Below are 26,845 nucleotides of genomic sequence, written 5' to 3' on the forward strand. Positions count from 1 at the left end.
GCTCCTCCAGCCCTTCTGTCTGTCTCAGCACATTTCCTGATGGGCGAGAGAGCTTATCTCCTCCGTGCAGGAACCCAGGACTGGGGTGCCCAGTTAGCAAGCCAACCCGCTCACTCCTAGGCTCAGCGGTCCACTCGTGTGCACCTTCTCCTTACAGATCTCTCCCAGGAGCACAGGTCCTGGCCTGAAGCTCTTTTCTGCCCTACCCAGCTACATGGAGATTTTTCTAGCAGCTTTGGTTGTAAAGGATTTCTTCGGCCAGTTCTCAGTTTTCTGTGAGTTCCACGTGTAGATGTATTTTTGATGTGTTTGTTGGGGGAGGTAAGCTCCAGGTCCCCCTGCTTCACCATCTTAATCCCCCTCCTCAAGGCAAATGTCTTTAAAAAAAATTTTTGTTTTTAAAGATAGGGGGAAGATATCAGAAATGAATGAATTTATAAAGGAAGAGTAAATGAATGAATAGACATAAATATTTGCTGACAGCAGTTTATAAGAGGAGAGAAATGTGCTGGAATGTGTATACATACCGTTTCTTTAAGAGGATAGCTACATCCAAAATGTTCTTCCACAGTTCATGTGCAGCACTGAGGTTAGTCATTTCTACCATTTTAGTAGATTTATTTTGCCACACTTGCTGAAATAGAATTGGATGTACTTACTCTGGGCTTTGGATATCCGAGAAGGCTCTTCTTTCAGTGGTTTTGCAAGTGTTAATGGAATGGGAAGATCAGGCTCAGGTCCTTCTGTTGGGTGGTTACAGAGCACATTCCAGGGAGCAAGGTGGAGAGTGGTCAGCTCATGGGATTCCATCTTCCGGTTTTAGAGTGAAGAAAACAATAAAAATGGTAATTTTCTCAATCACACTCACTGTAACTCTTCTCATTTTTTTCTCTTACTTGACTTTGGAAAATGGGAAGATTTTGTTCTCTATTGGAATGAAAGCGTACTGGCCTTCAGGAGAAATAGATATATTTCCCAAGCATTCCTAAAGTGTGACACAGACTTGAGACAGAAGAATATTCTCTGAGACTATCTCTGGCTCTCAGATTTGAAACTTATCCTCCAACTTGGTAAGATTTAGGGAGAGAAGCAAGTCAGCATTGTTTGTGTGGGAAATTCAATGCTTTTCAAAATATTCCCGAGTCTGCCTTGACTGTGCACGCAGTCTTATCGTTTCAGTAAGAGCATAAATTTAAATGTGTTAGGCAGAAATGGCGTTTTGTAACATTTTCAAGTGAAGAAAAGATAGCCTGTTTTCTAATTGACTTATTGGAAGGTACCAGAGTGATGTGGTACAAAACTATTAAAGTCACAGACCAAACCACTGTTAAGACACATTTATATTCTGACTGTAAAGACTGTTTAACTTAAGAATGTATCCACCCACCAGGCTCCTCTGTCCTTGGGGATTCTCCAGGCAAGAATACTGGAATGGGCTGCTGTGCCCTCCACCAGTTCATTCATTTACCAAGCCCTTATTAAGAAACACTGAGCAGGCATTGACCTCGTCCTCAGGGATATTGCAGTGAAAAAAGCTGGAAAGTCTGTGCTGTCATGGACTGTCCTTGGAGGGGGAGACAGACGAGAAGCAAGTAAATAGATAAGGTCATTTCAGCTGGTTACAATTCCATTAAGGTTAACATGACTCTGATGACGGAGCATGTTGGATAAGGCCATCTTGTTCAACACTTAAGGAAAGTTTTTTGAAAGTCTGTGATAATAGCATTGAAACTTATATATTACCATATGTAAAACAGATAGCCTGTGAGATTTTGATGTATGACGCAGGGCACCCAAAGCTAGTGCTTTGTGACAACTTGAAGGGATGGGGTGGGGAGGGTGGAAGGGGGATTCCGGAGGGAGGGGGCACGTCTGCCTATGGCCGATTCGTATTGGCATGTGGCACAAACCATCAGAATATTGTAAAGTAACTATCCTCCAATTAAATAAATAAAATTTTTTGAAAAAGGAAGTTTAAGAAAAATGAAAAAGTGTCAGTTGAGAAAGGAATCTTGCAAGATTGTCACTGTAATTAATGCACAAGGAGGGAAAAAAAGCACAGGACTAGGTGGTCCATTAGGCTGGTCTCTTAAGTTTGTGATCAATAAGCTGAAGGGAGCTTGCCTGCCATGACATCTCTGAGCCCTTGAATAGGAGCCAAACAGGGAACAGGCTTTGCAGAAATAAGGGCATCACATCACTGTATCATGTTTTATAACTGTCTCTCCTCTTTTTCTTTAGACCTGGGTTACTGAATCCTGCCATGGGGGGAAGAAAAAAAGTTTGCAACAGTGATGCAGCTGAATTCCTTAGGTCGGGTTTTGGTATTTGCAGAGGATTATTGAGCCCCAGCTTGTGCCGTGTTGTGCTATGTATGCAGTGAGTGAGTGCAAAGGATGACACCACCACCGAAGTGGCCTGGAGATCTGGGGAAATGAGATGTCGGGATCCTGGAAATGTCTGGTTGAAAGCTGCTACTCATTCCTGTCTCGCAATGTATGTGGGAACAACCCTCTTGTTCTTATTCGGTTACAGTTACTTGTTATGGCGTTTGTAAAATTTACTGGATCCTGGGAGACAGTTCACATGTTCCCTGTAGTTGGAGCAGACGTTATTGGCAGGGCATTCTACAGCTGCGTCCTCTTATCTACTAATAGAGGTGGCTACATGTCCAGCCCCAGGGACTGAATCATAATTGGTTATACTAATCCTATTCTCCTTTGCCAGTGATTCACCTAGGGTTAGGCACATGACTTAATTCTGGCAAATGAAGCATAAAGTGATACTTCATGTGGGGCTTGGGGGGGGTTGGGGCGGGCAAGGTTTCCTGGCTGATAAGAAAGAGATCTGTGCAGGAACCCTCTGCTGTTACTGAGACTGAAGCTGCTGGGTGAGGACCTGATACTTGGAGCTCCTGCAACCTTTTTGTGTCCTTGAGGAAATAATATTTTTAAAATTTTTATTTATTTATTGCTGGCTGCACTGGGTGTTTGTTGCTGTGCCCGGGCTTTCTCTAATTGCAGCAAGCAGGGGCTATTCTCTAGGTGTGGTGTGTGGGCTTCTCATTATGGTGGCTTCTCTTGTTGCAGAGTACGGGCTCTAGGGTGTATGGGCTTCAGTAGTTGTGGTGCATGGGTTTAGTTACCCTGCGGCATGTCAAATCCTCCAGGCGCAGGGACTGAATCCCTGTCCCTCACATTGATAGGCGGACTCTCAACCTCTGGGCTACCAGGGAAGTTCGAGTGAATACGGTTGACACAGGGGGAATGTCTGAGATGTTGAACTAGTCTTGTAATCATTTCACTCTGGTCTTATTAAAAAGAATAAGGCCTATTTGTTTAATCTAGTTATAGTCAGGTATTCTGAGTTTTAATCAAAAGCATCCTAGTTGATGCAACAGTTAAAGGTTATGGGCTCTGAAATTACACATACATATGTTTGAGTTTCAGATCTACTGGGCACTGTTTGACATTGCATGTAAGTTACTGGGTCTTTCTGTACACGTGGGGTAATAATAATCATACTACTTGGGTTAATTGTGAGGGCTAAATGAGATGATGCATAGATACTGAGAGTACACAATAGCTAGTCAACAAATGTTTTTATCATTATCATTGCCTCTGTGTTTTAGTCATGAAAGAAAGCCTACGGAGGTGGGCAAAATGGACATCTGCTCAGGCATTGGGAACAGCATCATTGAGGAGGGCAGCCCGAGGGAGTGAGGGGTCAGCAGTGGCACCTGGAAGAGAAGCGATGTGAATACCTTGATTCCTCCTCAGAACTGTCAGCTCATCACCCTCCCTGGTTATCTTGCAGGGACAATTGCAGAAAGTGTGGTTTGGGCTATGCCCAAGCTGTACATGGCCAGCAGAGGCTTTTGCAGGCCCAAGCAATGTTTTTCACAAAGTTGAATTACTAAATTAAAAAAGACAAGATTCCATGTAAAATGTAAATCTCTGATCTTACTATGGTATTTAAAAAAAAAAACAAAGCCCCTGTTTGTTGAATCCACTTGTAGTCAGGTGTTCTGATTTTATCATCAAAAGCATTCTTGTGGATAAAGGCGGGCTTGGGGGTGAGGCGTAGGTGGGCCTATGGACAGGGAAGTATGGGCTTTTGCTCTGAAGTTAAACCTGCAGTATGCGAGTTTGGCTCTAACATGTACTGAACTTGAACAGATCGCTTAACTTCTAAACCTCAGTCTCCTTATCTTTAAGACGGGGTTAGCAGTAGTTACTGTTTTATAGAGTTGTGATGATTACAAAAAATAAAGGATGTACAATGCCTCGGATTGGTAAGTGAGTCATAAATGCTGGCTTCAGACAATTATTCCTCAAAGAATAGGGTTGGTTGTGGCTGGAGTGATCAGGCCTTGGGGACGAAAGAAAAAGAACAGTTTAAGTCTTCTCTACCAAGGGAAAGTAATCATCAGACTTCTGTGACCCGAGCTGGAGGAGAAATAGGCAGTAAGCCGAAGAAGTTTGTAAATTTCCTTCTTTTGGTAAGCCTCTTTCCAGTTTTATTGACGCAAAAAAGTTGAGTAGCAGGAGGCGTGCCAGCTGTTGGGTGATCATGCACAGATCTGTTTCTTCCAGCAGAGGCCTCTTGTGCACAGGAAATGAGGCTGGTGGCTGCTGGAGGGGGACCCTGGGTCAAGACACTGGTTTCCTGGAGGCTTCCCCAGAGGAAGGCAGGGAGGGCAGACGAAGGAAGGGCTTGTGGCCCTCTGCCCTCACCCCGTCCCCTGTCCAGGCTTCACAGAACCGGCTGTCCATGCCCTGGAATGCTGGAGGCTTTGCTGAAAGAGAGAGAGGAGGGAGGGAGGGAGACCGAAAGAAGGATGGATAGAGAGAGGAAGCGGGGAGGAGGGAGGGATCGCAGGAGGAAAGAACAGAGCAGCTTTGTTGAAGCTCCTTCGACTCCAGGGCTCAGAGGCAGGGCGTCCAAGAGACTGATCTCCAGGGTCAGACCTGCAGAGTGACCCTTTCTGCTGTTTTTCAGTCTATTTCATTTCCCTTTGTTGTTGCTACCTTGGCAAACGGGTGGCATCTCAATGATTTTTCACTGTACTTGAATGGCTATGGATCTATGGAAACTTGGCACAAAGCCCCCAGAGTAGCTGATTGATGGGGGCGAAGTCAGATGAGCTTTTAAACGGCACAGTAGCAGAGAGTGATGAGGACTGAAACTGCACGTTATAGCATGATTTGAAGAAAGGGCCAACCTTCTGGTGATGGAGGGAGCAATGGCGGGTCTTCCCTGATCCAGCACAGCTGCTTCTGTTGAAGGGAGGTGGACGTGTGGGCGTGTGTGACTTCCTGCCCACATTTCCTTTCTTTGTTAATTTTTATTGGAGTATAGTTGATTTACAATGTTGTATTAGTTTCGGATGTACCACACATTCTTCCTTGAAGTTTTAAACCTGGAGTCTCTTTGCCTTTCAGAACCACAATGGCCCCCAGCACGTTTGCTGTGTGCCTGTTTGGATCATCATTCAAGATGTGCTTTTGGCATGGCAGGAAAGCAGTCAGGGCCAAGTGGTGGCTTTGATCTTCCCAGAGCAAAACTGGGAAGAAAACAGCCAAGGGCTGTGTTGGCATTGGGCTGACTTGCCCAGTGGTCCATGAGCATATGTACATCCCCACCAGTGGGAACGGTAATGTGCCCCCTGATGCTGGGGCCCAGATGGTTACGGCGGGGAATGCAGGGGCTGGGGCTTAGGAAGGAGATGGGGATGTTTCTTCTGGGTTAAGATGAGCGCTTCCTCAGTATCTCCCCCAGCCTCTGTGCTAACAGGAGAACCTAGAAAACCAATGGCCTTGGGAATTGGTGTTGAAAGGCAGCTCCAGCCAGGATTATAGGAAGGAGGTGCTATCACATTGTAGGGATTTTAAAAAGATGGCGATTTGGATAATTTACTTAGGTGATCTTCAAGATACTGTCTAGCCTTGAGAAAATGAAAGAATTTTAGTTACATCATCTTTTGACTCCATGTCTCCCTAAATCCATTACCTGGGGAAGCACAGTTCAGAAAGAAAGTTCCCCCCAAACTCACAGCATGAGAAAGATATGCAACCCAGGGACCTCCCATCAATGAATAATTCATATTTAAGCAGTTTACCCTATTATTATGGGGAGAATCAAATCATATGAACATTTAATCAACATATCTTTTTAGTGATACGCTGGGTTCATTTTGCATATTGGCTGGGGTATGACGTTGTGATACCATTGTTTTTGTGAGGATTTGTAAGTACTTTTTTCTTTCTTTTTTAAAATATAGAACTTCAAAGGACTTGAGACACAGACATGGCTAAAGAATAACCTGTGGAATCAGATATACCTTGATTTGAATTTGGGGTGAGTAGTTAATATTCAGATTATCTGTTTCCTCATTGTAAAATTGGGGTTAAATATGAACCCATAGGGATGGCTTGAGAATTATGACTAGAATTCATGACAGCAAAGGGGCCGACACGTCACAGATGCTCAGATCTGCCTTTCTCCTTTGCCTCTTTATTCCGGCTAAGATGCAGAGGGTGGGTTTGAAGGGGGCTGTGTTCCATTGTGGTCCAGGAATAGCTTCACCACATCCAACTACCACAGGGGACTCGGGCGGGTGAACAGGCAGCAGCCTGCTTCCTGCTGCCAAAAGACAAAGACTGCAGATTCTGAAAAAATCTGGGCTGTGCTTGCAGAGTGTAGAAGACTCAGAAGATGACGAAGGCTCTAAGGAAGCTATTTTTGAATGGCTTCCTGCTGAGAGACGGGCTTTTGGGAAGGTTTATTTCAGGCCCATTGTAGCTCCCCACCTGTCTGCAGCATTCCTTCTGCTGTTTACCCCCATCTGCCGGGCCAGAATGAAAGACACTCCTTCCTCAGAGGCACAGACAGCATTGGTGGCCTTTTGTCCGAGCACACACGCACACTCAGGACACCACTGTGATTTGGGAGAAGAGAAAGGAACAGAAGCGAAATAGGGCTTCTTAAAGAAGGGAAATGCTATTTTCACTTCCGGCGTGTGTTTCTTTGTTGTTCTTCCTGGAGTCAGCTTCTCTTTAACATGACCTCCTGGTATGGGAATTGTTGGGACAGTAACAAGCACCTCACACCTAAGGCTTAAAACATCAGCTTGTTGCTTCGTTTATTTGTAAATCTGCCGCCAGGGCTGGACTCTTCCAGGGCAGCAATGGCTGAGAGAGTGAAGGCCCCATAGGTGTGACTCCGGCTGCTGCTGCAGTTGCTCAGTTGTTTGAATCAACAAAGTTTGACTCTTTGTGACCCCATGGACTGCAGCATGCCAGGCTTCTCTGTCCTTTGCTCAAACTCTTGTCCACTGAGTCGGTGATGCCATCCAACTGTCTCATCCTCTGTCACCCCCTTCTCTTCCTGCACTCGGTCTTTCCCAGCATCAGGGTCTTTTCCAATGAGTCATCGGCTCTTCGCATTAGGTGGCCCAAGTATTGGAACTTCAGCTTCAGCATCGGTCCTTCCAGTGAATATTCAGGGTTGATTGATGGCTGGGATCCTCTCAGAGCTTCACTCCAGCACATGTCTGCCATTTCTGTTGGTTGAACAACCGCAGGTGGTGTCTCCACATGTCCACTTGGCTCCCTCAGAGCATGTATGCTAACTGGCTTCCAACAGGACAAGCCCTACCCGAGGGACTGGGCAGAAGTTGAATTGCATTTTCTTACCTAACCTCAGGAGTCACTCACCGTCACTTCTGCTCTTGTCACAGGACTGGCTAGATGTGCAGGGGAGCAACATTGGCCTCGCCCTCAGAACAAAGGCCTCGCCTCTCAGGAGTGTTAGCATGATACGGTAAAACTGGTGACCTTGTCATGGCCACCTGCAAAAGAACTGTTTGTCACAGGGGCATGGAACTGGGCGAGGAGTGGAGGCATATGCTTGCTGTTGGAGAGTTAAGGAGACTCAGAGCTATTTTTATTTTAGAAATATAACTTTAAAAAACTGGAATATAGGCATACCTTATTTGATTGCACTTTTTTTTTTTTTTTTTACTGTGCTTTGCTTATATTGCATTTTTTTGAACAAACTGAAGGCTTGCGGCAGCCCTGTGTTGAGCAAGTCTATCCAGCACCATTTTTACAACAATATTTGTATACTTCATGTCTCTGTCACAGTTTGGTCACTCTTGAAATATTGTGAACCTTTTCATTATTATTACATTTGGTATGGTAATGTGTGATCAGTGGTCTTTGATGTTACTGCTGTAATTGAAGTGTCACAAACCACGTCCTTACAGGTCGGCGGTGCTGCTGGCTAGTCTCTCAGTTGTGTCTGACTCTTTGAGACCCCATGCACTATAGCCCATGGGAAGAGTACTGGAGTGGGTTGCCATTCCCTTCTCCAGGGGATCGTCCCCACCCAGGGATCAAACCTGGGCCTCCTGCTTTGCGTGTGAGCCATACAAGTTGGTCAACTTTGATAAATGGTGTGTGTGCGCTGACTGCTCTGCCGAGCGGCCAGTCCCTGTCTCTCTCCCTCTTCTAGGGCCTCTCTATTCCCTGGGACACAACAATATTGAAATCAGGCCCATTAAGAACCCTTTAGTGGCCTGTAAGTGTTTAAGTGAAAAGTTATGCCTCTCCCTTTAAATCAAAAGCTAGAAATGATCAAACTTAGGAAGGCACATCAAAAACCAAGGTAGTCTGAAAGTTAGGCCTTTCGCACCAGCTAGCCAAATTGTGAATGCAAAGGGAAGGGTCTTGAAAGAAAATGAAAAGTGCTACTCCAGCGAATGATAAGAGAGTGAAAAGAACCTTATTAAGGATATGGAGAAAGTTGTAGTGGTCTGGACAGACGAGCGAACCAGCCACAACATTCCCTTCCACCAGAGTCTGTTCCAGAGCGAGGCCCTAACTCTCTTCAATTCTATAAAGACGAGAGAGGCGCGGCAGGCTGCAGAAGAAGTCTGGAGCCAGCAGAGGTTGGTTCACGAGGCTGAAGAAAAGACGCATCTCATGGCATAAAAGTGCACGGTGAGACAGCAAGGGCCACAGAAGCTGCAGCAGGTCGTCCAGCAGATCTGAGAGCCAGAAGGTACAAGGTGAATTCGTGCTGGAAGGCGTCCTGTCGCAGAGCCTCTGTTGTGCTAATGCCTCAGTGCTTCATCACAAGAGGCATGGGGAACACACAGAGGCCTGAAGAACAGTGCCTGAGGTGGAGGAAGATGAGGTGATATGGTCTACATAAAACGAGCCTAGCAAGGATTTGACAGACTGAAAGCTTTCATCTCCAGTTGAAACACTTTTGATAATTTCTGTTGTTCATTTCTGGATCAAAAACTTGATTCTAGAGTGAGCTGTAAATCTGAAAACCAGGCTGTGGCGTGATCCTGTGATCATAAAGAATCATCTTAGAAAAGTATTTATAGAGATCAAACAAGATGAGGTCATTAATTTGCTTTTCCTTTTATTATAAAAGTAAAATAAAAAATAGCATTTATAAATCCAACATTTTTTTCCTTTAAAAGTATTTGATCTAAAAAAACATATTTACAATAGCAAAATGCAGAAAAGGGAGGAAATACCATTTTCAGCATTGATTGTAATCATGTTTAAATATTGACATGTACATGTTCCTTTCTCAAATCACATTAGAAAAAGCATTGAGCTTTTTTTTTTTTTTCCTTTTTCTTGCCACCTGGCTTGTAGAATCTTATCAATAGTTCCCCAAGAAGGGATGGAACCCGTGCCCCCTGCAGTGGAAGCTCCAGGTACTAACCACTGGGCCCCCAGGAAAGTTCTCAAAGACTCAGGGAGATGAGTCTTTGAAAATCATACACAGTCAGTCTCATTTTAAAACATCCCTTTCCATAATCCTTGATCTGAGTGCACAGCTGTGCTGTGGACAGCCAGGAGGAAGGCCAGGTGGGGGTGTGACAACTTGTAATGAGAGCGGGCAAGCAGCAGACGGACAGCAGCAGTGACGACAGAAAGCAGCTGGTAAAGCTCAACAAGCTCCCGCGCTCCCAGCGGGGCACCAGCCCAGCCTCAGGCTGTGACTGTGGGTACTATCGTCAGCTAGAATTCATCTCAGAACCAAAGAAGAGATCCACGTTTAAAAGGCCTGGAGCCACACCCAGAGCCAGCCAGGCCGGCCTGTGTTCCTCGGAGCACCCTTGAGTGCAGCTCCTTCCTCCGGGCGACACGGTGGAGTTTCCCAGCTTTGGTGTCCTCGGTATCGGAAACTGCCAGCGGGCTAAATTTTGCCTTCTATAGGTCCTTCCTGCCCGTAGTCATGGGGCACTTTGTTAAGAGTTAGCAAGGAGGTGCCGCTGGTCAGAGACTCCGTGAAGCTGAGTTTGCGGAAGGAGGTCTCTACCCCGCTGTCACAGATGCTGTCGTCCCGGGGCTCATCTGCGGAGAGAAAGCGCGGGTCACGGGGCTGCACCCCGACATGGCCAGGCCTGGCTGCAGGGTGCCCCCACCCCGCGGGGCTCCTGTGCGTCTGCCGGCGGCCTCCGCTCATCCCCACAGCCCACACAGTGGGGTGGGGACAGAAAACACCAGACTTAGCCAAGTGTTTTCGCCTCTCTTACTTACAGTCTAGCCTTGTGTTTGTCAGAATCCGTTCTGAGTTCTCTTGACTCAAAGTGTACTTTTTTCTTAGAAATCAGGCGTATTTTTCCACCCACTCCCTATTGTATAGCAGAGGAAATTGCTGAATGTAAGCAAAATAAATTGGTGACAGAAGTAGGAACTAAAAATGAGCTCTTTGGGCTACAGATGCTATTCAACACCATATACTGCCTCAAGAACATTTTGGTAGCAAAAAAAAAAAGTGAAAATGCGTTTCTACTAGGCAGTTAGGTCTGATTTTCCTTTGAGAAGTGTCTCTAGAGAGCTGAAGAGTGTGAATGATTTCCCGTAGGGAGAGAGGGACCAAGGAAAACAGAAGTCTACCATACCCGAGTCAGAGAGCTCTTTCTTGTATGTTAAATTCCAATGCTGAAATAGTAAGACCTTCATGGCAGTTACATGGCTATGGTTACTGATGGATTTATTCAACCGATCAGTCTTTATGGGTTTCTGTTATGTGCTAGGAACTGTGAGGTATTTTAAAAACAACTGTACAATGAGGGCTTGTTGCTTTTTAAAATAGAAGTAATAGAAGTATTTACCTACTTCTTAGTGTGGAAGGAGTATCAGGTCATGAGACAGGAGATGAGGGTGGTTTTCTGGGGATACTCTGTTCTCTTTGAAAGTGTGTGTAACACCTGTCCTCACTCCTCTAGGATGGCCACCCCAACAAGAAGACACTGGTGTTGAAACGGATGGCAAGAAGGAGCCCGCCAAGTAAGGACCTGTGCGGGGAAGGGAAAGAGAAGGCTCCCAGGCCCTGGGCCTGGATCAGTGTAGCGAGCTGGGGGAGAGGAAGGAACGCGGGGCAGGGGGTGGAGGGGCGGAGGGGCGCGTGTGAACGCCATGTAGGAAAGAGAGAACAGACAAGCCCCTGCCGCCTTCGCCTGCAACAGTGCTGGGCAGGCAGGATGCACTCAGGGGAGACGGGCTGAAGGGATGCGTGAACCGGAGCGCATACAACCAGAGGAACGTCATTTTTAAAGAGAATCATGCTCCCTGTGTGTAGAGAATGGACTGAAGGTGGTGACAGACTGGAAACTGGGAGACCACCTGGGAGCTGCCGCAGGAATGGAGGTAAGAAATGGGGGTGGGCGTCGAGGGTGGTGGTCAGAGAGAGGAGGAGGCTGGAGGGAAGGCTGCGAGGTGTGGGGACCAGGGAGGGTTCACAGCATCGTGACCTCCTGGAGCACCGCCTTGCTCACGAGCGCCGGGCAGTGCTGAGTCTGGGCGTGAGGGGGTCCCAGTCCTGTGCCGTGGGCAAGTCCAGGGGGAGGGGGCCTGAAGCAGGAGGTGCGGGTCACCTGTGGTGCCCGTGCCCCGGGGGCAGCTGAGGAGGGTGGTGAGCAGATCTGAGCGGACACTGGGCCTCGTGGTGAGTCCTGGCGCAGGGGCTGACCACAGAGGGTCAAGGAAGGACTCATGAGGGGTGAGGAATAGCTACAGGCTTCGGGAGGCTTGGCTGAATCAGAGAAATTGGCTGCAGCTAAAAATGGGTGGGGGAATCAAGGGAATGTTTGTTTTCTGTTATTTGAAAAGATGAGGGGAACCACACTCTGCTTGCTGGGGGATCCAGTTGGAAAGGGAGAAACGGCTGACCTGTGAGAGGCGAGAGTCAGAGGAGCGTCTGGACCGGTGAGAGGTGGGCTGCGGGGTTTGTTGGTGCAGAATGAGGGTTCCAGCTCTTTCTATGTTCTCAGCGCAATGAGGCAAGGACACTGGGTGAGAGTAAAGGGCAAGAAGGGGCGCTGGCAGTTTAGGAGGAGAAGCTGAGATGGAGGTTCTGGGAGATGGAGGACTCGTGCTTACGTGTCTAGGCGGAGTGACAGGTCAGTGTTGTGGAGGCTGGCGGGGAGAGGCAGCAGGAACGAGAGGACCCCTGCAAGGAGGAGGCTGAGCAGCTGATGGGAACATCAGGGCGTCAGCCCACAGCCGGGCGCTTAGTCCTGGTTCCACCCTGGTTCCACAGACATTGGTCTGCTCACCCCTCTCATAAGTTTAAGTGGTGAGAGCAATCGGGCTCACCTCCACCACCCGGATGGCGTTGCTTTTGCTGTCTGCTGCGGACCTCGTAACGCGTGTGTTAAGGTGCCTGTGCTGGGGACAGCCCCTCCCTGAGCAGTAGCGGTGGGAGGGGAGGATAACAGCACCTGGGGTCCGAGAGGGACACGGATGCAGGGACCGTGTGTTCAGGAGTGACGGTGGGGAGGACAGGCCACAGCCCCGGAGACTGGAGGCATGTCTCAGCTGCTTTTTGTCTGTTTTTCCATACCTATCTGTGGCCTTTTGGAGGTGGGGGCGAACGGCAGCGAATGGGCTTGGGAGGCGGTCTTGGCCGAGCTGGTGTCTGTGGTGCAGAAGGCTGCCTGGATCACGTCAATGGCCTCGGTGTAGCCCATCTGTCTCAGGGCCTCCACCAGCTCCTTTATGGTGCCCCCGGAGACCTGAGAAATGAAGGAAGAGTGTGCTTCTGTGTTCCAGCCTGTGCAGGAAATAAGCAGGCTGTAAACTCGACACCACACCCCGTCCCCCTGCCAGGCTGCCTCCTCCACCGAGACGGCCAGGGGGCATGGAAGGTCTGGTGGAGAGCCTCTCAAAAAAAGCAGGGAGCCTCAACATCGTCTTTGAATCAGGTTTCCTGTTTCAGCTCAGAGATCACTCAGGAAATCACAGAGAAGCACTTCATAGTGAGCAGAGAGACTGCCGAGGCAGTGAAGCTCTAGAGTGAAACCTACACAGGCTCCCTGAAGCTCTGAAGACCACTGAGAGATGAGCAATGAGGGAATTTTCAATAGAAAGAAACTTCGCCCCGTGGTTTTTTGGCATTTATTTTAGAAATTAAAAGCATCACCAGGTAACGGCTCTGCTGGGAGTGACCTCACAGAGGTCACATGAGACCAAGGCCTGTGCTGGGGTAGAGGAGGGCACGAATGTAGAGCAGTCTCCTGTTCAGGAGATCGGTGTTCTGTGACCATCCTGACCCTCCAAGTAGCATTTCTGCAGCACACCTCAAAGTATCTGACTACAACCAAGGTGGGCTTCCTCCTGGCCTGGGTCACCCTCCCAGGACATGGGGAGTGACTAAGATTTCGCTGCTCAGAGTTAAGGGGGAGGGGAGGGACTGTGCTCTGGCCGGTAATGTTAACGCAGTCAGATAAACACAGCCAAGGGGGTCACAAAGAGTTGGACATGACTTAGCGACTGAACTACAATGACAATGTAAGGTGACACATTACCTCGTAGTTGTCCATGAGGGTTTTGGAAGGAGCGGGACTCAGCCGGAAGGCGTTGTTCAGTATCCCCAGACCTAATTTCTGTGCCAGAGTAGCCCAGTTTTTGTCTGGATCAGGAATTTCTAGCAACTTGTAGAGCTGCAGCTTTGCATCTTCAGTCAGCTGTTTCATGTCTCCTAAAGGATGTAAAGAAGAAACATGACCATCCTAACTGATCAGAGACTCTCCAGAGGGACCGGTCACTGCCACACGGCTCCGCCTCCCACCCCGGGGAAGCAGTCGCGCTCCTGCACCAGAGAGTCAGCAGCCACCCAGGTGAGTAAGAACAGCCCACGCTGTGGTAGATCACAGCTGGACCTTCTCCGTGGCAGGACCCCCCTGCTCCTGAGAGAAGCCCCCGCCTTTCACAGCAGAGTCTGGGTAACGCCGGCTCTCCCTCAGCCCCTTTCAGGGTCAGGATGGAGGTGATACTGGCTCAGGGTACCTAGTTCTCCCACAGCTTACCTTGTGCCAGCAAATCATCAGATGTAAACTCTGGCTCATAGGGTTTCCCATTTAATATGTCAAATACCTGTTGGGAAGAAAAATGCAGGGATGTTACAGGGACCACCAGAGAAATCTGCTGCTTTGTGGTAAGGAACTCTGCCCGTCCTCCTCAGGAGGGGCTCGTACCCCTAAGGTGGAGTGGGAAGAGAAGTCGGTACCCTGGCCTGCAGACGTGGCTGCCCTCTGGGGCTCTGGGTGCAGGAGGCTGTGCCCCACAAGCACTGTCTGAGCCACATACAAGACCACACCCAGCCTCACAGAGAGCCAGGCCACAGCCCTCCTGTGGGACAAAGGTGGTCCAGGCCACCCAGGCAGCCACGTGCTGGTCAGAGTCGATGGTAAATGACGTTTCCCTGAGAGTTAGGGCAAGGACTGAACCCACGCCACGCTGTGAAGCTGTGCTCCCTGGCTGCCCCTCCTCCCTGGCAAAAAGGCTCATGAGAATGAGTTTTTTGAGCTTGCTCACACTGAGGTGTACAAATGCTCACAAGGCTTGAGGATAGCCTCTTGGCACCATCCACCTTTTAACTGAGGGGTCAAAAAAGTCTTAGGATAAAAGAAAACAGATAACTAAGAGGAACCTGCTGTAAGGACAGGGAAACGTAGTCAATACTTTGTAATGACCCATGTGGGGAAAGAATCTAAAAAAGAGTGGACATACGTGTAACAGATTCAGTTTGCTGAAACTAACACAACACTGTCTATCAGCTATACCCCCAATAAAAGTTAAAGGAAAAAGAAACTCCCACAGCTATGGGGGCTTTTCTGCATTCTCTGCAGTGGTTGCTGGCTGACCTGGGTGAGGACCCCACGGGGTCACCGAGTGGCTTATTTTTGCGTTCTGTGGTGAGGCTTCTGGGAAAACCAGGCGCTCAGCGTAGAGTGCCATGTGGTCTCTGCCAGGGTCACACGGCTCTCAGCTCGGCCTCACACGGGCCCTGAGCAGCGCCTGCCCCTCAGGAGTTTAGTTAGTTGGGCTGGAGCTGAGTGCTGCCCACCTCCTCCTGTGGCTCCCCCTCCCTGGGCCCAAGGACCTGGTAACCGCTTTCACCTTCAGCTCTTGGGTCAGCAGAGTTCTGAGGAAGGCTTTAAGTCTGTTCTGTTTACACTGATGAAAATCCTCAGAAGAATCCCCATTTCTTCTCAGGTTCAGCAGTTACTTACCGAAGTTCAGGCAAACCATGGCATGTATCCTGGCTTCAGAACTCAGATGGGGAGGATCCTGGTGTGAGTTCTAACGGGCAACACACTTTGTGAATTCTGAGTTTCTCTCATCTCACTCTGATCTGATTAGGCATACGCTGTTATGTTCAGAACTCTGCTGACCTAGATCTTTAGCGGATAGGCTTTTCAAGATAAATACAGCTCGTGACAAGCAGCCTGTCTTTAAAAATACCAGGTGCGGGCTTTGGGGAGTAAAGACTGAGGAAGACCACTTGCCGCCTCAGAGGCAGCCGGCACGCTGGCGGAGCGGCGCTCACCTGCCAGCTGGTGGCCATGTCCAGAGGAGTGGTTCCCGGTACGACCCCTTCGTCCTCTCCATCCTCATCCCAGGAGTCATCCAGCTCGTACAGAGGCTCGAAGTTCTCCACCAGGGGATCTGCTCCTGCGGAGCCAAGTCACACAGCATTAGGTAAAACCCACATCTTCTCAGCTCCTAACTGCCTGGGGAGGTCAGATTCTATAAATATATAAAACACATTTCCACTGAAATATCCAGAAACCTGCTTTTAAATTCTAATATATCTTGACTGCAAAGGTGACCAATGATATCTTTGTATAGCCAAGGACACTTTCAAAAACAAAGACTTGGACTGACTCTCACATTTGACTCTATAGGATGGTTGTCAGTGAGCAATGCACCTTTGACCTGACTCCAGCCTCAGGAGATTCAGGTTCGATCCTTGGGTCAGGAAGATCCCCTGGAGAAGGAAATGGTAACCCACTCCAGTTTTCTTGCCTGGGAAATCCCAGAGACAGAGGAGCCTGGTGGGCTCCAGTCCATGAGGTCCAAGTCGGGCATGACTTAGCGACTAAACAACAAGGGTGCACCCTTAGGATTAAGGTCCTATCTGTTCAACTTGATGCCTAGCACCTCGTGTTTCTCAGTGTCCTTACCTGCTTGCTCAAAAGAGCAAAGCTGCTTTCTGTCTAGTGTCAACCTGTTCTGTTTTATCCCTGGGATATGGCACTGATCCTTAAATGCAAAACACCAAGAAAACCTGCTGGTAGGATGCGTAGTTATTGAAAGGTTATAGCTTTTAGTCTGAAGGCATTTCATAATCATAACCAGTGACTCCCCAAACTAATCATAAACACTGCAATCAACAGCTCTTGCTCATGGGAATATTCAGCTTGACAAAGAAGAAAAGAGAAGGCTGCTGCTTATTTGGGATATGATGTCAGAAAAATGTGGTGCCAAAGAAAAGGTTCTTATATTTTCCTGGTCTCAGTTTTTTGTTTTTTTGTTTTTTTTTAAAGAAAGTATTTAATGTGCTATTTTCTTGAATCTGTGAGGCATTTATTTTCTAAAAACAATTTAATAACCTTATAAGTAAATCAAGTGTGCCAGGACAGGCTTGAGATACCAATTACATTAAACATGTTTGAGGTTCTAAATGTATAAGGTAGTGGAGATTCAAGGATGAGCAGGAATAATTTTCCTATATTTCATAGGATGAAAGGGTTGAATCAGAATAACAGTCTACATCCTTGAGCAAAGCAGGGGAGAGAAACATAGAAGAGTCTGGAAGTTCAAGGTGACAAGGTGTGACTCCAGCTCTGTCCCTTACCAGGGCCTGGGAACTGGGATGCAAAAGTCTCATCAGTCTCTTTCCTTGGCTATAAAATGGGAGTAGTAATGGGATTTGTCTCAAAAGGTTACTGCAGATTAAGTAAGATTAAATGAGACAGTGTGAAGTATCTAGCCCAACAGAAGCTAGCAATTTTCAGGGTTTGGTACATGACAGTACTTACCACAGGGCCCATATGTTTGTTCCTATCATTTTGGCTTCTCAGAGATCTTTCTTACAAAAGGAAGCCTTTAAATGCTTTATTATACCAATAAACTTTTCCTTCTGAGGACCTGTGATAGGACCTTAAGGCTGATACTGCTCTGAATTCTGCAAGGAATTCAGTTCAACCTTAAGATCTCCTGTCATGGGACTCAACTTAATCCAAATCCGAAACAGGTGAGTAAAAACTAACATGACCATCAGCATGGCACCCAGGATTACTAATACAAACAGAGCCTTCGTGGCTGCTAAGTGGGATTTGCAGCAAAATTTTATTTATTTTTTTACTTACTTTTTATTATTTATTTATATTATTTTTATATTTTTATATATTTTATATTTATATATTTATATTATTTTATATTATTTATATATAATATATAAATATATTTAATATATACTATATATTATATAAATATAATAAATATTATATTTATTTATATTATTTACTTACTTTTTATTATTTTTATTTACTTCCTGCAGCACATCTGTAGGTTAAGGAGGTGGCCTGGCTGCTCGAGTGAGTCTGGGTTTGCCTTCCTGATGACATTTTCTATGGCTGACCACCAGGCTGCCTTACCTGCTGCTTTGAGAAGAGCTGCCAACCTGGTGGACCCTCTCCCGGCCGCTATGTGCAGGGGTGTAGTTCCGTCATAAGTGGTGCTGTCCACGTGGGCATCACCCTAAAATCCGCCCACACAGAAAAGGGTTAGTTCAAGGTCCTCTGGCCCTTTTGTCCCCACCTCCCCTGTCTGCATGGCTCTCCAGGTCACGTTCCCAGCCCAGCTGTATTCTAGGCAGGCTCTGCCAGTGCAGAGATCCTCAGAGATGCCGGGCAGGGGAATACTGGAGGGCCAGAGCGGCTATTCTGAAGCCTCCAGTAGATACTACACAGGTAGAGCTGACAATAGGGAGATGAGCTGTTAGTGAAGTTGTTCTTTGAAAAGATTTTCCTAAATGCCCTTTGGGAATTGAATGAGAAGGCAGGTAAGTGCAGCCCTCACCTCCAGGAGCAGGCAGCCAGCCAAGGAGATGTTGTCGTGCTCCACGGCCAGGTGCAGCGCCGTGCGCCCCGACTTCCGCTCCTGGGCGTTGACGTCAGCCCCCGCGGCCATCAGCAGCAGCAGACACGGCAAGCTGTTGCTCATCATGGCTACATGGATGGCATTCAGACCTGCAGCCCAAGCACAGGGATGGTTATGGGGACGGAAGGCTGTTGGGGGTCAGCATGTCCCTACTCCAGTCTGTACTGGTGCTGTAAGTCAGCTGCCCTGCATGTAAACCCCACACCCCTTTTGTGTTCTCAGCAGACAATGCGAGCACATAAACATTCTCTGAATAAAGGATACTTTCTACATATCAAGGGGGCTTCCCTGGTGGCTCAGATGGTAAAGAATCTGCCTGCAATGCAGGAGACCCAGGTTTGATCCCTGGGTCAGGAGAAAGGAATGATAACCCACTCCAGTATCTGGCCTAGAGAATCTGCAGCCTGGCAGGCTACAGTCCATGGGATCGCAGATAGTCAGACATGACTGAGCAGCTAATACTTTTTCCACATATCAAGAATGGTGTTTGCTTAGGCCTCTGCTTTTCCCTCCTAGTGACTATTCCAGATCATCTTCAAAGGTATTAGCTGCAGCCAGCAATGGAAATTTCCGTAAGAGATGATGAATTCCAAGTGGTTAAGGAAAGCACTTTGGGGCGCAGATCAAACACACATATTTATCTGGTATCTACTTATTGTTTAGAAAGCAGACAGAGGTTACACCACGATGCGTGATTGTCTCTTACCTTCCCCGTTGGGGTGGTCAAGAAGTTGTGCTGCCTTTTTGTGCTTGAGTAAAATACCGAGAATTTTATCATGTCCTCCTTGGGCAGCGAGGTGCAAAACAGAGTTACCCAAGCGGTCCAGAAGGCTCAGGTCAGCACCAGCCCGCAGCAAGTCCTCCACCACAGCTTCCTGTCTGGTGATCACTGCCAGGTGCAGGGGGGTCTAGGGGGTGGAGGAGAGGCAGGAGATGACACTGGTCAGTGGCACAGACACGCTGCAATAGGTAGAATCATACTGAGGGGCCATTTCTCATGCCCAGATTAAGTTCTCACCTCTGCAAATGAGTTACTCTCCATTCCATATCATATGCTAATGATATTTATATACTGGACTGACATTTAGTTATCAAAATTACTTTTTATATTTACAATTTTTTAAAATTTTTTATTTTTTTTTTTTTATAATTCTTAATAGCTTTGTTTCTGGCTACAGTCAATTGATTTTTGACGGTTAACTCCTATTAGTAAATTTAGTTTTCTTGAATTTCTAGTAGGAGTCTTACCTTTAGCTTAGACATCGTATGTTAACGAACCAAATCAACTTATGGTTCTACTGAAAAAGTTTAAACAAACTACCCAGCAGAAACCAATTGACAAAGGTACTGTCATTCTATAATAACGTGCAAAAAAATTTGGTAAATTAAAAAATATTGTTCCATGGACAAGCTCCATGAGACCAATCAACAGAATTCTGCCACTACACTTTATAAAAGGATTCTCGAAGGCATAATAGAACAGGAGAGCCACCTCACAAAGAAGGCTCAGATGGACAAACAATCCAGGTCCATTTGATTATTCTGCCCACAAAGCAGCACCTCAGTGAATGCAAATGAGATGTTTTGAAAACTGCATTTTCGAGATGAGTAAGACAAACACACTCAAGAAAGTATCTTTCAAAGAACTGAGGTCACTGCCAGAAGAGCAGTATATTTTTATACAAATCAGTCTATTTCATAGCAGCCTGTGAAATCCAGCCTCTCTAATGACAGTTTGCCTAGACTTTCCTGCTCAGTAAGCAGTTACTGGCTGTAGCAGTGACAGCAGGTGGACCGCCAGCATCCTTGTTGGGCACACCAGGTGAGAATGGGATGCAAGATACCGTGCTGTGTCATTACAGTGATTATTTAATGTAACAGAAACAAAACAGGATTCTTTCCCCCAAATTTCTACTCTTTTTTCTACCCCCCCCAACCTTTTTCTTTTTTTTATCCTTTAGAACTATAGCCTGGCTTGAAATGAATCATGCCCTTGGAACTTTTAGACATTATAGCCAGGAGCCCTCCTCTCAAACTAAAAAATAAACTGTGTTTAGTAATCAGATATGTCATTTGGGGAGATGGGGAAAGGAAAGAGAATAAGATTGGAAAAAAGACCTGAAATCACAGTATACCATTCAGAGATTTAACATTAGCTGTAGTTTTAATATAATTTTCATATCATACAAAATCTCTTACCATTAGTTAAAAAAAAAAGTATTAAGTTTTTTTTTCTCTCTATGGTCCCATGGAAGGTTTTCTATGATATTTTAGGCTTTAGATCCTAAACCCCAGGATTATATCTTTGTTTTTCTTTTTTTCCATTTATTTTTATTAGTTGGAATATCTTAAGTAATTATACAATGTAGGAATCTAGGAACTTTTAATACCGTGCTTGCCGGCATGTGGACTTAGGCAGACATTTTGCAGAGCCAAGTAAACAAATACCGCAGCAACCCAATTCCTGCCTGTGTATCTGAGGCACACAAATCCACAAGGACACGTGAGTGAGACTCCACTGAAGTAATGTCTGTGGAGGTAGGAAGTGAGAAGCTGGCTAAGTGTCAACTGTTGGGAAATAGGTACATAATAGAGTGAAGATGTACACAATAGGATCCTCTTCAGGGGTAGAAACAATGAACTAGTATACACAGGTGCATGGATAAATTCCACAAACAGTGAAGGCAGGGATATCATGACGCACAGGACAAAGTCACCTATGCAACTTAAAAATACATGCATGAAGAACTGCATGAACACACACACGAGTGCATGTAAAACTGGCAAAACCCAAATAAGATCTGTGGATTATATCAATTTCCTGGCTTCATACTGGACTAGAGTTACACAAGATGTTATCATTGGGGAAACTGGGTAAAGGGTATATGCAACCTCCTAGTACATTTTTTGCAACCACCTATGAATTGATTATTAAAAATTTAAGAAAGTTTTATGCAAAGCAGAAGCAGTATGTATAATATACCATGGATTGCATGTAAGAATAAACTTTCCTAACACCATACACAAAAATACACTCAGATGTAAGGCCAGAAGCTATAAAACTCTTAGAGGAAAACATAGGCCAAACACTCTGACATAAATCATAGCAAGATCCTCTTTGACCCACCTTCCAGAATACTGGAAATAAAAACAAACAAGTGGGACCTAATTAAGCTTAAAAGCTTTTGCACAGCAAAGAAAACTATAAGATGAAAAGACAACCCTCAGAATGGGAGAAACTAATTGCAAATGAAACAACTGACAAAGGATTAGTGTTCAAAATACACAAGCAGCTCACACAGCTCAACACCAGAAAAACAGCCCAATCAAAAAATGGGCAAAATACCTAAACAGACATTTCTCCAAAGAAGACAGACAGATGGCCAACAAACACATGAAAAGATGCTCCATATCACTCATTATTAGACAAATACAAATCAAAACTATAATGAGGTACTGCCTCACAGTGGTCAGAATGGCCATCATCAAAAAATCTACAAACAATAAGTGCTGGGAGGGTGTGGAGAAAAGGGAACCCTCCTGCACTATTGGGATGTAACTGATACAGCCACTATGGAGACACATGTACTCCAGTGTTCACTGCAGCACTATTTACGACAGCGAGGACACGGAAACAGCATAGATGTCCAGCAACAGATGAATGGATAAAGAAGTTGTGGTACATATATACAATGGACTATTACTCAGCCATGAAGTTGTGGTACATATATACAATGGACTATTACTCAGCCATAAAAAGGAACACATCTGAGTCAGTTCTAGTGAGATGGATGAACCTAGAGCCTGCTCTGCAGAGTGAAGTCAGAAAGAGAAAAACAAATATTGTATATTTATGCATACACATGCAATCCAGAACAATGACAACGATGAACCTATTTGCAGGGCAGGAATAGAGACCCAAACAGAGAACAGACTTGTGGACACAGCAGGGGGAGGAGAAGGTGGGATGAATAGAGTAGCATTGAAACATATATATTACCATATGTAAAACAGACGGCTATTGGAAAGCTGCTGACAGGGAGCTCCACCTGGTACTCTGACGATGTAGAAGGGTGGGAGGGAGGTTCACGAGGGAGGGGACATATGCATACTTACGGATGATTCATGCTGTTGCATATGTTGCTGTGAAACCAACACAACATTCTAAAGCAATTATCCTCCAATTAAGAATAAATTTTGAAAAAGTATATTAAAATATCTGTCTACTTTAAAGTGTATATGTTAAGGTAGCAAATACCTAGGGAAATACTTATAAGTGTTATATTTGTGAGTGGGGCTGAGAACTTGTATGCTGCTAGGGAGGGTAACTTTGATTCTCTAATACATATCCTTACGTACTATTTTAAAACTACGAACATATATATGATAATTAAAAACAAAAAATAAAGGCACAAACCCCCCACTCATGTTTTATAGGAACATATGCAAATAAAATTGATATCAAACAAGCTAGAGTGGTGGTTTATGTTGGAGGGAGAGGAATGGGAGAAGAGAAAATAGTTTAAAAGGAATAGATTTCAGAAATATTTTCAGAAAAATCTTAACCCTGTGTACTTATATTATTTTGAGTGTGGCTTTCTCTAGAGGGTGGGTGGAAGCGAGATTTGATCACGACAGATGGCCACAGAAATGTACTAAGATTAGTGAAAGGTATTTTGGGAGCATGTTTCAGACAATTGCCAAATAATCCAAATTACTTAAGGAACTGTATAATTTCCCATCAAGAATAGCTAACAGAGAACCTTTACAATAGAAAAATGGAAGTTTAAATATTAGTGGGTTTCTAGTTCTCAAATAAAAGTCGTCATTGGGTGTGTGTGTGACACCTTAAAGGCCAGCCAGGGGGTCCTGAATCCTTGCCCATCAATGAAAACGATGGCAAAGGGGTGCGAGAAGTGGCCCTGCATGCCCCCAAGAGTCCCCATACCGGAAGGCATGGGAGCGTCAAAGGCGGTGGTTTCAGAGTTTTGTCCCGAGCACAGTGGAGAGTCTCAACAGTTGTACCGAATGATACAGTGAGGAGTTTGGCACATAATAAATCTCAACTACTAAGCCTGTTGTGCAGTGTCCTTTGCAGGTCCTATTTATAAACAGAAACACAATTCCCTGAATCTGACATACAGGCACTGAACTTAAGCACTCTTTGGAAGGGGGACTGATACGTGCAAGGTCCCATTTCCAGTTTTCTCTGTACACTTGTGATGGTGAAAGGAACAGTCGGTCCTAGAGCCTGAGAGACTGAGGCTTTATGGGCCAAATGACTTTCCAAACACTAGCAACACCCAAACTGGTATGAAAATGTGAAGAAGCCATCCTTTAAATATATATACCTAAAATTAGACCTCATCCTAGTTATGAGTCAGTGAAGAATTCCCCAACTTCATTTTCCCTTTGATCTTAAGTATGATAGCCAAAGACGAGGCCTAATGCCTTAATATCCAGTGGGAAACTGTTCTTTTCCCTTATCAGGAGACACAGATCAACTTGATCTATCTATTCACAGATAAAAATCTACTGGGAGCTACATGTAAACATTTCAGAGCAATTGCTTTTAGGAAATGACTCACATCACTGCTTTAAAAATTGAGAACTGGGACAAGCACCTTCACTGTGTAAATAACTGTACATGGCGGTTGCCTGTATTTTTAGAGGGAGGGATAGGCTTGAGTCGGGCATCTGGGCATACCATGGAGGCCAAGGAGGACTGGGAAGTCATTTTGAGTCTTGGAGGGAAGGCAAAAACAGAAAAGCGGAGAAGGGCACGGGATCATGAGGCTGTAGAGAAGGCTGGTGGGGCCGGGAAAGGCAGCAGGAAGGGAGAATACCAGGGGAAGAGGGAGGCAGCAGACCCTACTCACCTCCTCCCAGCGTGGTCCCTCTGCCTGGGAGGCTGGTCGGGGTCTGCCGGCTCCCTGCACCGGCATCGCAGCTTTGATTCTGACACCCTCCATCTCCTTTCCTCACCTGAAACCTGCGTGTACCCACCAGGCAGCCTCACTGAGCCTCCCGTCAGCCCTGCTCTCTGAGATCCTTGACGACCTCTGTAACAGAGTTCCTCAGCCTGCTTTTAAGTCTACCTAATTTCTGGGTGGATCTGATTTGGGCAAATCTCTTTAGTGTTCCCTGTTTTCTTCACCTTGAACACTATTATTGTATTTCGAATTTTCTGTTTTTTTGAAAGACACTTTTTCCTTCTCAAGCAATCTTTTTAGCTTTCTGTATTCTTGACTCAGCGCCCTTCATTTGATAACCATTTAATCTAGATGCTGTCAACATGTTCAGCACACTTCAAAATTCTTGTAAATCACTGGCTTTTCAAACTGAGAAGTTTTTTCAATTCTGTTTTTCTCGACAGGTGTGATGTATTTATCCTGCAGTAGGCTGACTGCTTTGGCAAGTTTCTGAAGCTTCAAGTTTGCAGTCTCTCGGCAGGATGCTAAATTTCATTGTGGGGTGACTGCTATTATACCCATACATCAAAGGATCCTCATTCATAAAAGAACATTCCTATGTGATATTACCTACAGAGACATTTTATTTTTGCTGCTGTTAATATTATATGCTATTATTAATACACACACAAGCACATGTACACACCATGGATTTTTCTTCAGTCATCTCCTTGATATTTCTGCTTACCTGGTAGAGATCATTTCTCATGTTGATAATTTCATCAGAAATCAAGCCAGATGTGACTTCCAGCAGATCTCTCACAAGCTGATTATGAAGGTGGATGATTGCCAAGTGTAAGACACTGGAATAAAAATATAGTGGCAATAATCAGCTAAAGTGTTAATGGGGAAAAAAAAAAAAGAAAACAGGTTCCCCTGATAGGATTAGATTTGTAAACTGAATTTGGCTCTATAGTTTCCTTTGGCGTGCAAATGTCTGGAATCTATGAAACATCCTGAATCCAAAGTGAGTGCCTGCTCACTTACAGAGCCTGCCTGGTCTCTGGGGGCTCAGTTCAGACTCCCTGACGTGTAAAGGAGCCTGGACTTTGAGGCAGAGACGTCTCCAAGTTCAAATCCTAGCCCTGCCTCTGTGCTATGGTTTCAGGGCATTTTCTCCTCTAACTTTTCCCTGATTTACCTGGACACACGCAGATGATATGAGTTAAATTCCTGAACTAGGATTTGTTCAGAAAAATGTAGTTATCTCACCTAGCCCTGCCACCTCTTCCAAAATACAAGGTGGTGGCTTTTTAAGATCTTCCTAGATCCCAAGAGGGGAGAGTGGAGTTAGGCTCTTAACTACAGGAAGAAGACTTGAAGCAAACTTTTGGAGGAAAAATGTGATTGTATTTCTCCCCTGAATTCTTTCCTCTGCCTGGAATGGTTTTGCTCTTCTTGTCTGCCTCATCAGCGCTTCATCCTTCATGCTCCAGTCTAAAACTTACATCCTTGGAGAAGACTTTCTCAGTTTCCAAGGCAGAGCAAGCTGTCCCCCGCTCAAGTTTCCTGCTTGCTTGAGCAACTACAGTTTTCTCTATGTCCTCTCTCTCTGTCTTCTAAGCCTCTTGGAGGCTGGTTCTCTCTGGGTCAGCCTTACAGCCCTGGCACACAATTTAGGCACTAAAATAAGGATGACCGAACAAACAGGGCTTACAGTAATGAGGCTGAAAATATTGGCAGGTGCCAAGCATCACTCTTAGGAACAAAATTTTTTTAATTGTTAAAAAAAATTTACTATTAAAATTAATTGGAAATGACACAATAAGAACAATGAAAAATGGCTACTATTTTGTTTAGAGCTTCTAATACCAGACTACACTAAGCATCTGACATACATTATCATATTAATCATAGTCTTACAAGGTAGGTAATATTATCCTTATTTTTGGTGATGAAACTGAGACGTATAGGTATAAGAGAACTCAATCCAGATCATATATTAAATCCATGACTGTCTTGCTCCAAAGATATCCCTTAATTCCTTAAGGTCTCCTACTGCAGGGGCATATGTGCGCTGCTCTGTGGAGTGGTGGTGAACATCCAGGAGGATGAACCCTCCGAGGTATGGACAGATCACGATGCAGAGCACACCCAGAGGATCCCATGGTGGCAGTACCTATGGGATTTGAGCATAGGCTGCATTTTCTCTAAACATAGCAGGTGTCATTTTATTCAGGCCACTTTCTTGGCAATAGCAAGTGTGTATTACGTGGGATTAACACTGACATAGGAGAGCCTGGAAAACTAGACTGTGGCATCATCATTTGAGAGAGACTTTTAAATGAGTTATCTCAGGGTTTCCGTACTGTCTTTTGAAACCTAGGACTGAAAGAAGACTGATGAAAAGGTCCTGAAGTCTGATGCAGACATGATGTACATATACCA

The 26,845-nt window shown here is 45.6% G+C and overlaps 1 protein-coding gene and 1 long non-coding RNA gene across 7 annotated transcripts in view; one reads left to right on the top strand and one right to left on the bottom strand.

Annotated features, from left to right (window-relative positions):
* Positions 1 to 5,546: 5,546 nt before the first annotated feature.
* Positions 5,547 to 18,410, top strand: LOC136148016 (uncharacterized). 4 transcript variants are annotated; one of them, XR_010659423.1, is made up of 8 exons: positions 5,547 to 6,360; positions 11,264 to 11,324; positions 11,617 to 11,684; positions 12,147 to 12,249; positions 13,255 to 13,461; positions 14,023 to 14,155; positions 15,786 to 16,019; positions 17,884 to 18,410. It is a non-coding gene; the product is annotated as an uncharacterized lncRNA (long non-coding RNA). The 4 variants fall into 4 exon arrangements; XR_010659422.1 differs by having other exon boundaries at positions 13,255 to 14,155; XR_010659424.1 differs by lacking the exon at positions 13,255 to 13,461.
* Positions 9,419 to 26,845, bottom strand: part of NFKB1 (nuclear factor kappa B subunit 1) — a 122,171-nt gene continuing 104,744 nt past the window's right edge. For all 3 annotated transcript variants that reach the window (XM_065907456.1, XM_065907455.1, XM_065907454.1), the window contains 9 exons: positions 25,146 to 25,260; positions 19,192 to 19,393; positions 18,405 to 18,574; positions 17,981 to 18,083; positions 15,868 to 15,992; positions 14,345 to 14,411; positions 13,844 to 14,016; positions 12,880 to 13,051; positions 9,419 to 10,385 (listed from right to left, as the gene is read on the bottom strand). In XM_065907456.1, the coding sequence (XP_065763528.1) occupies positions 10,228 to 10,385; positions 12,880 to 13,051; positions 13,844 to 14,016; positions 14,345 to 14,411; positions 15,868 to 15,992; positions 17,981 to 18,083; positions 18,405 to 18,574; positions 19,192 to 19,393; positions 25,146 to 25,260 (1,285 nt within the window). In that variant the 3' untranslated portion in view covers positions 9,419 to 10,227. The remainder of the gene's footprint in view (positions 10,386 to 12,879; positions 13,052 to 13,843; positions 14,017 to 14,344; positions 14,412 to 15,867; positions 15,993 to 17,980; positions 18,084 to 18,404; positions 18,575 to 19,191; positions 19,394 to 25,145; positions 25,261 to 26,845) is intronic.

Source organism: Muntiacus reevesi, chromosome 16 (assembly GCF_963930625.1).
Source record: "Muntiacus reevesi chromosome 16, mMunRee1.1, whole genome shotgun sequence".
NCBI classification, from domain to species: Eukaryota; Metazoa; Chordata; class Mammalia; order Artiodactyla; family Cervidae; genus Muntiacus; species Muntiacus reevesi.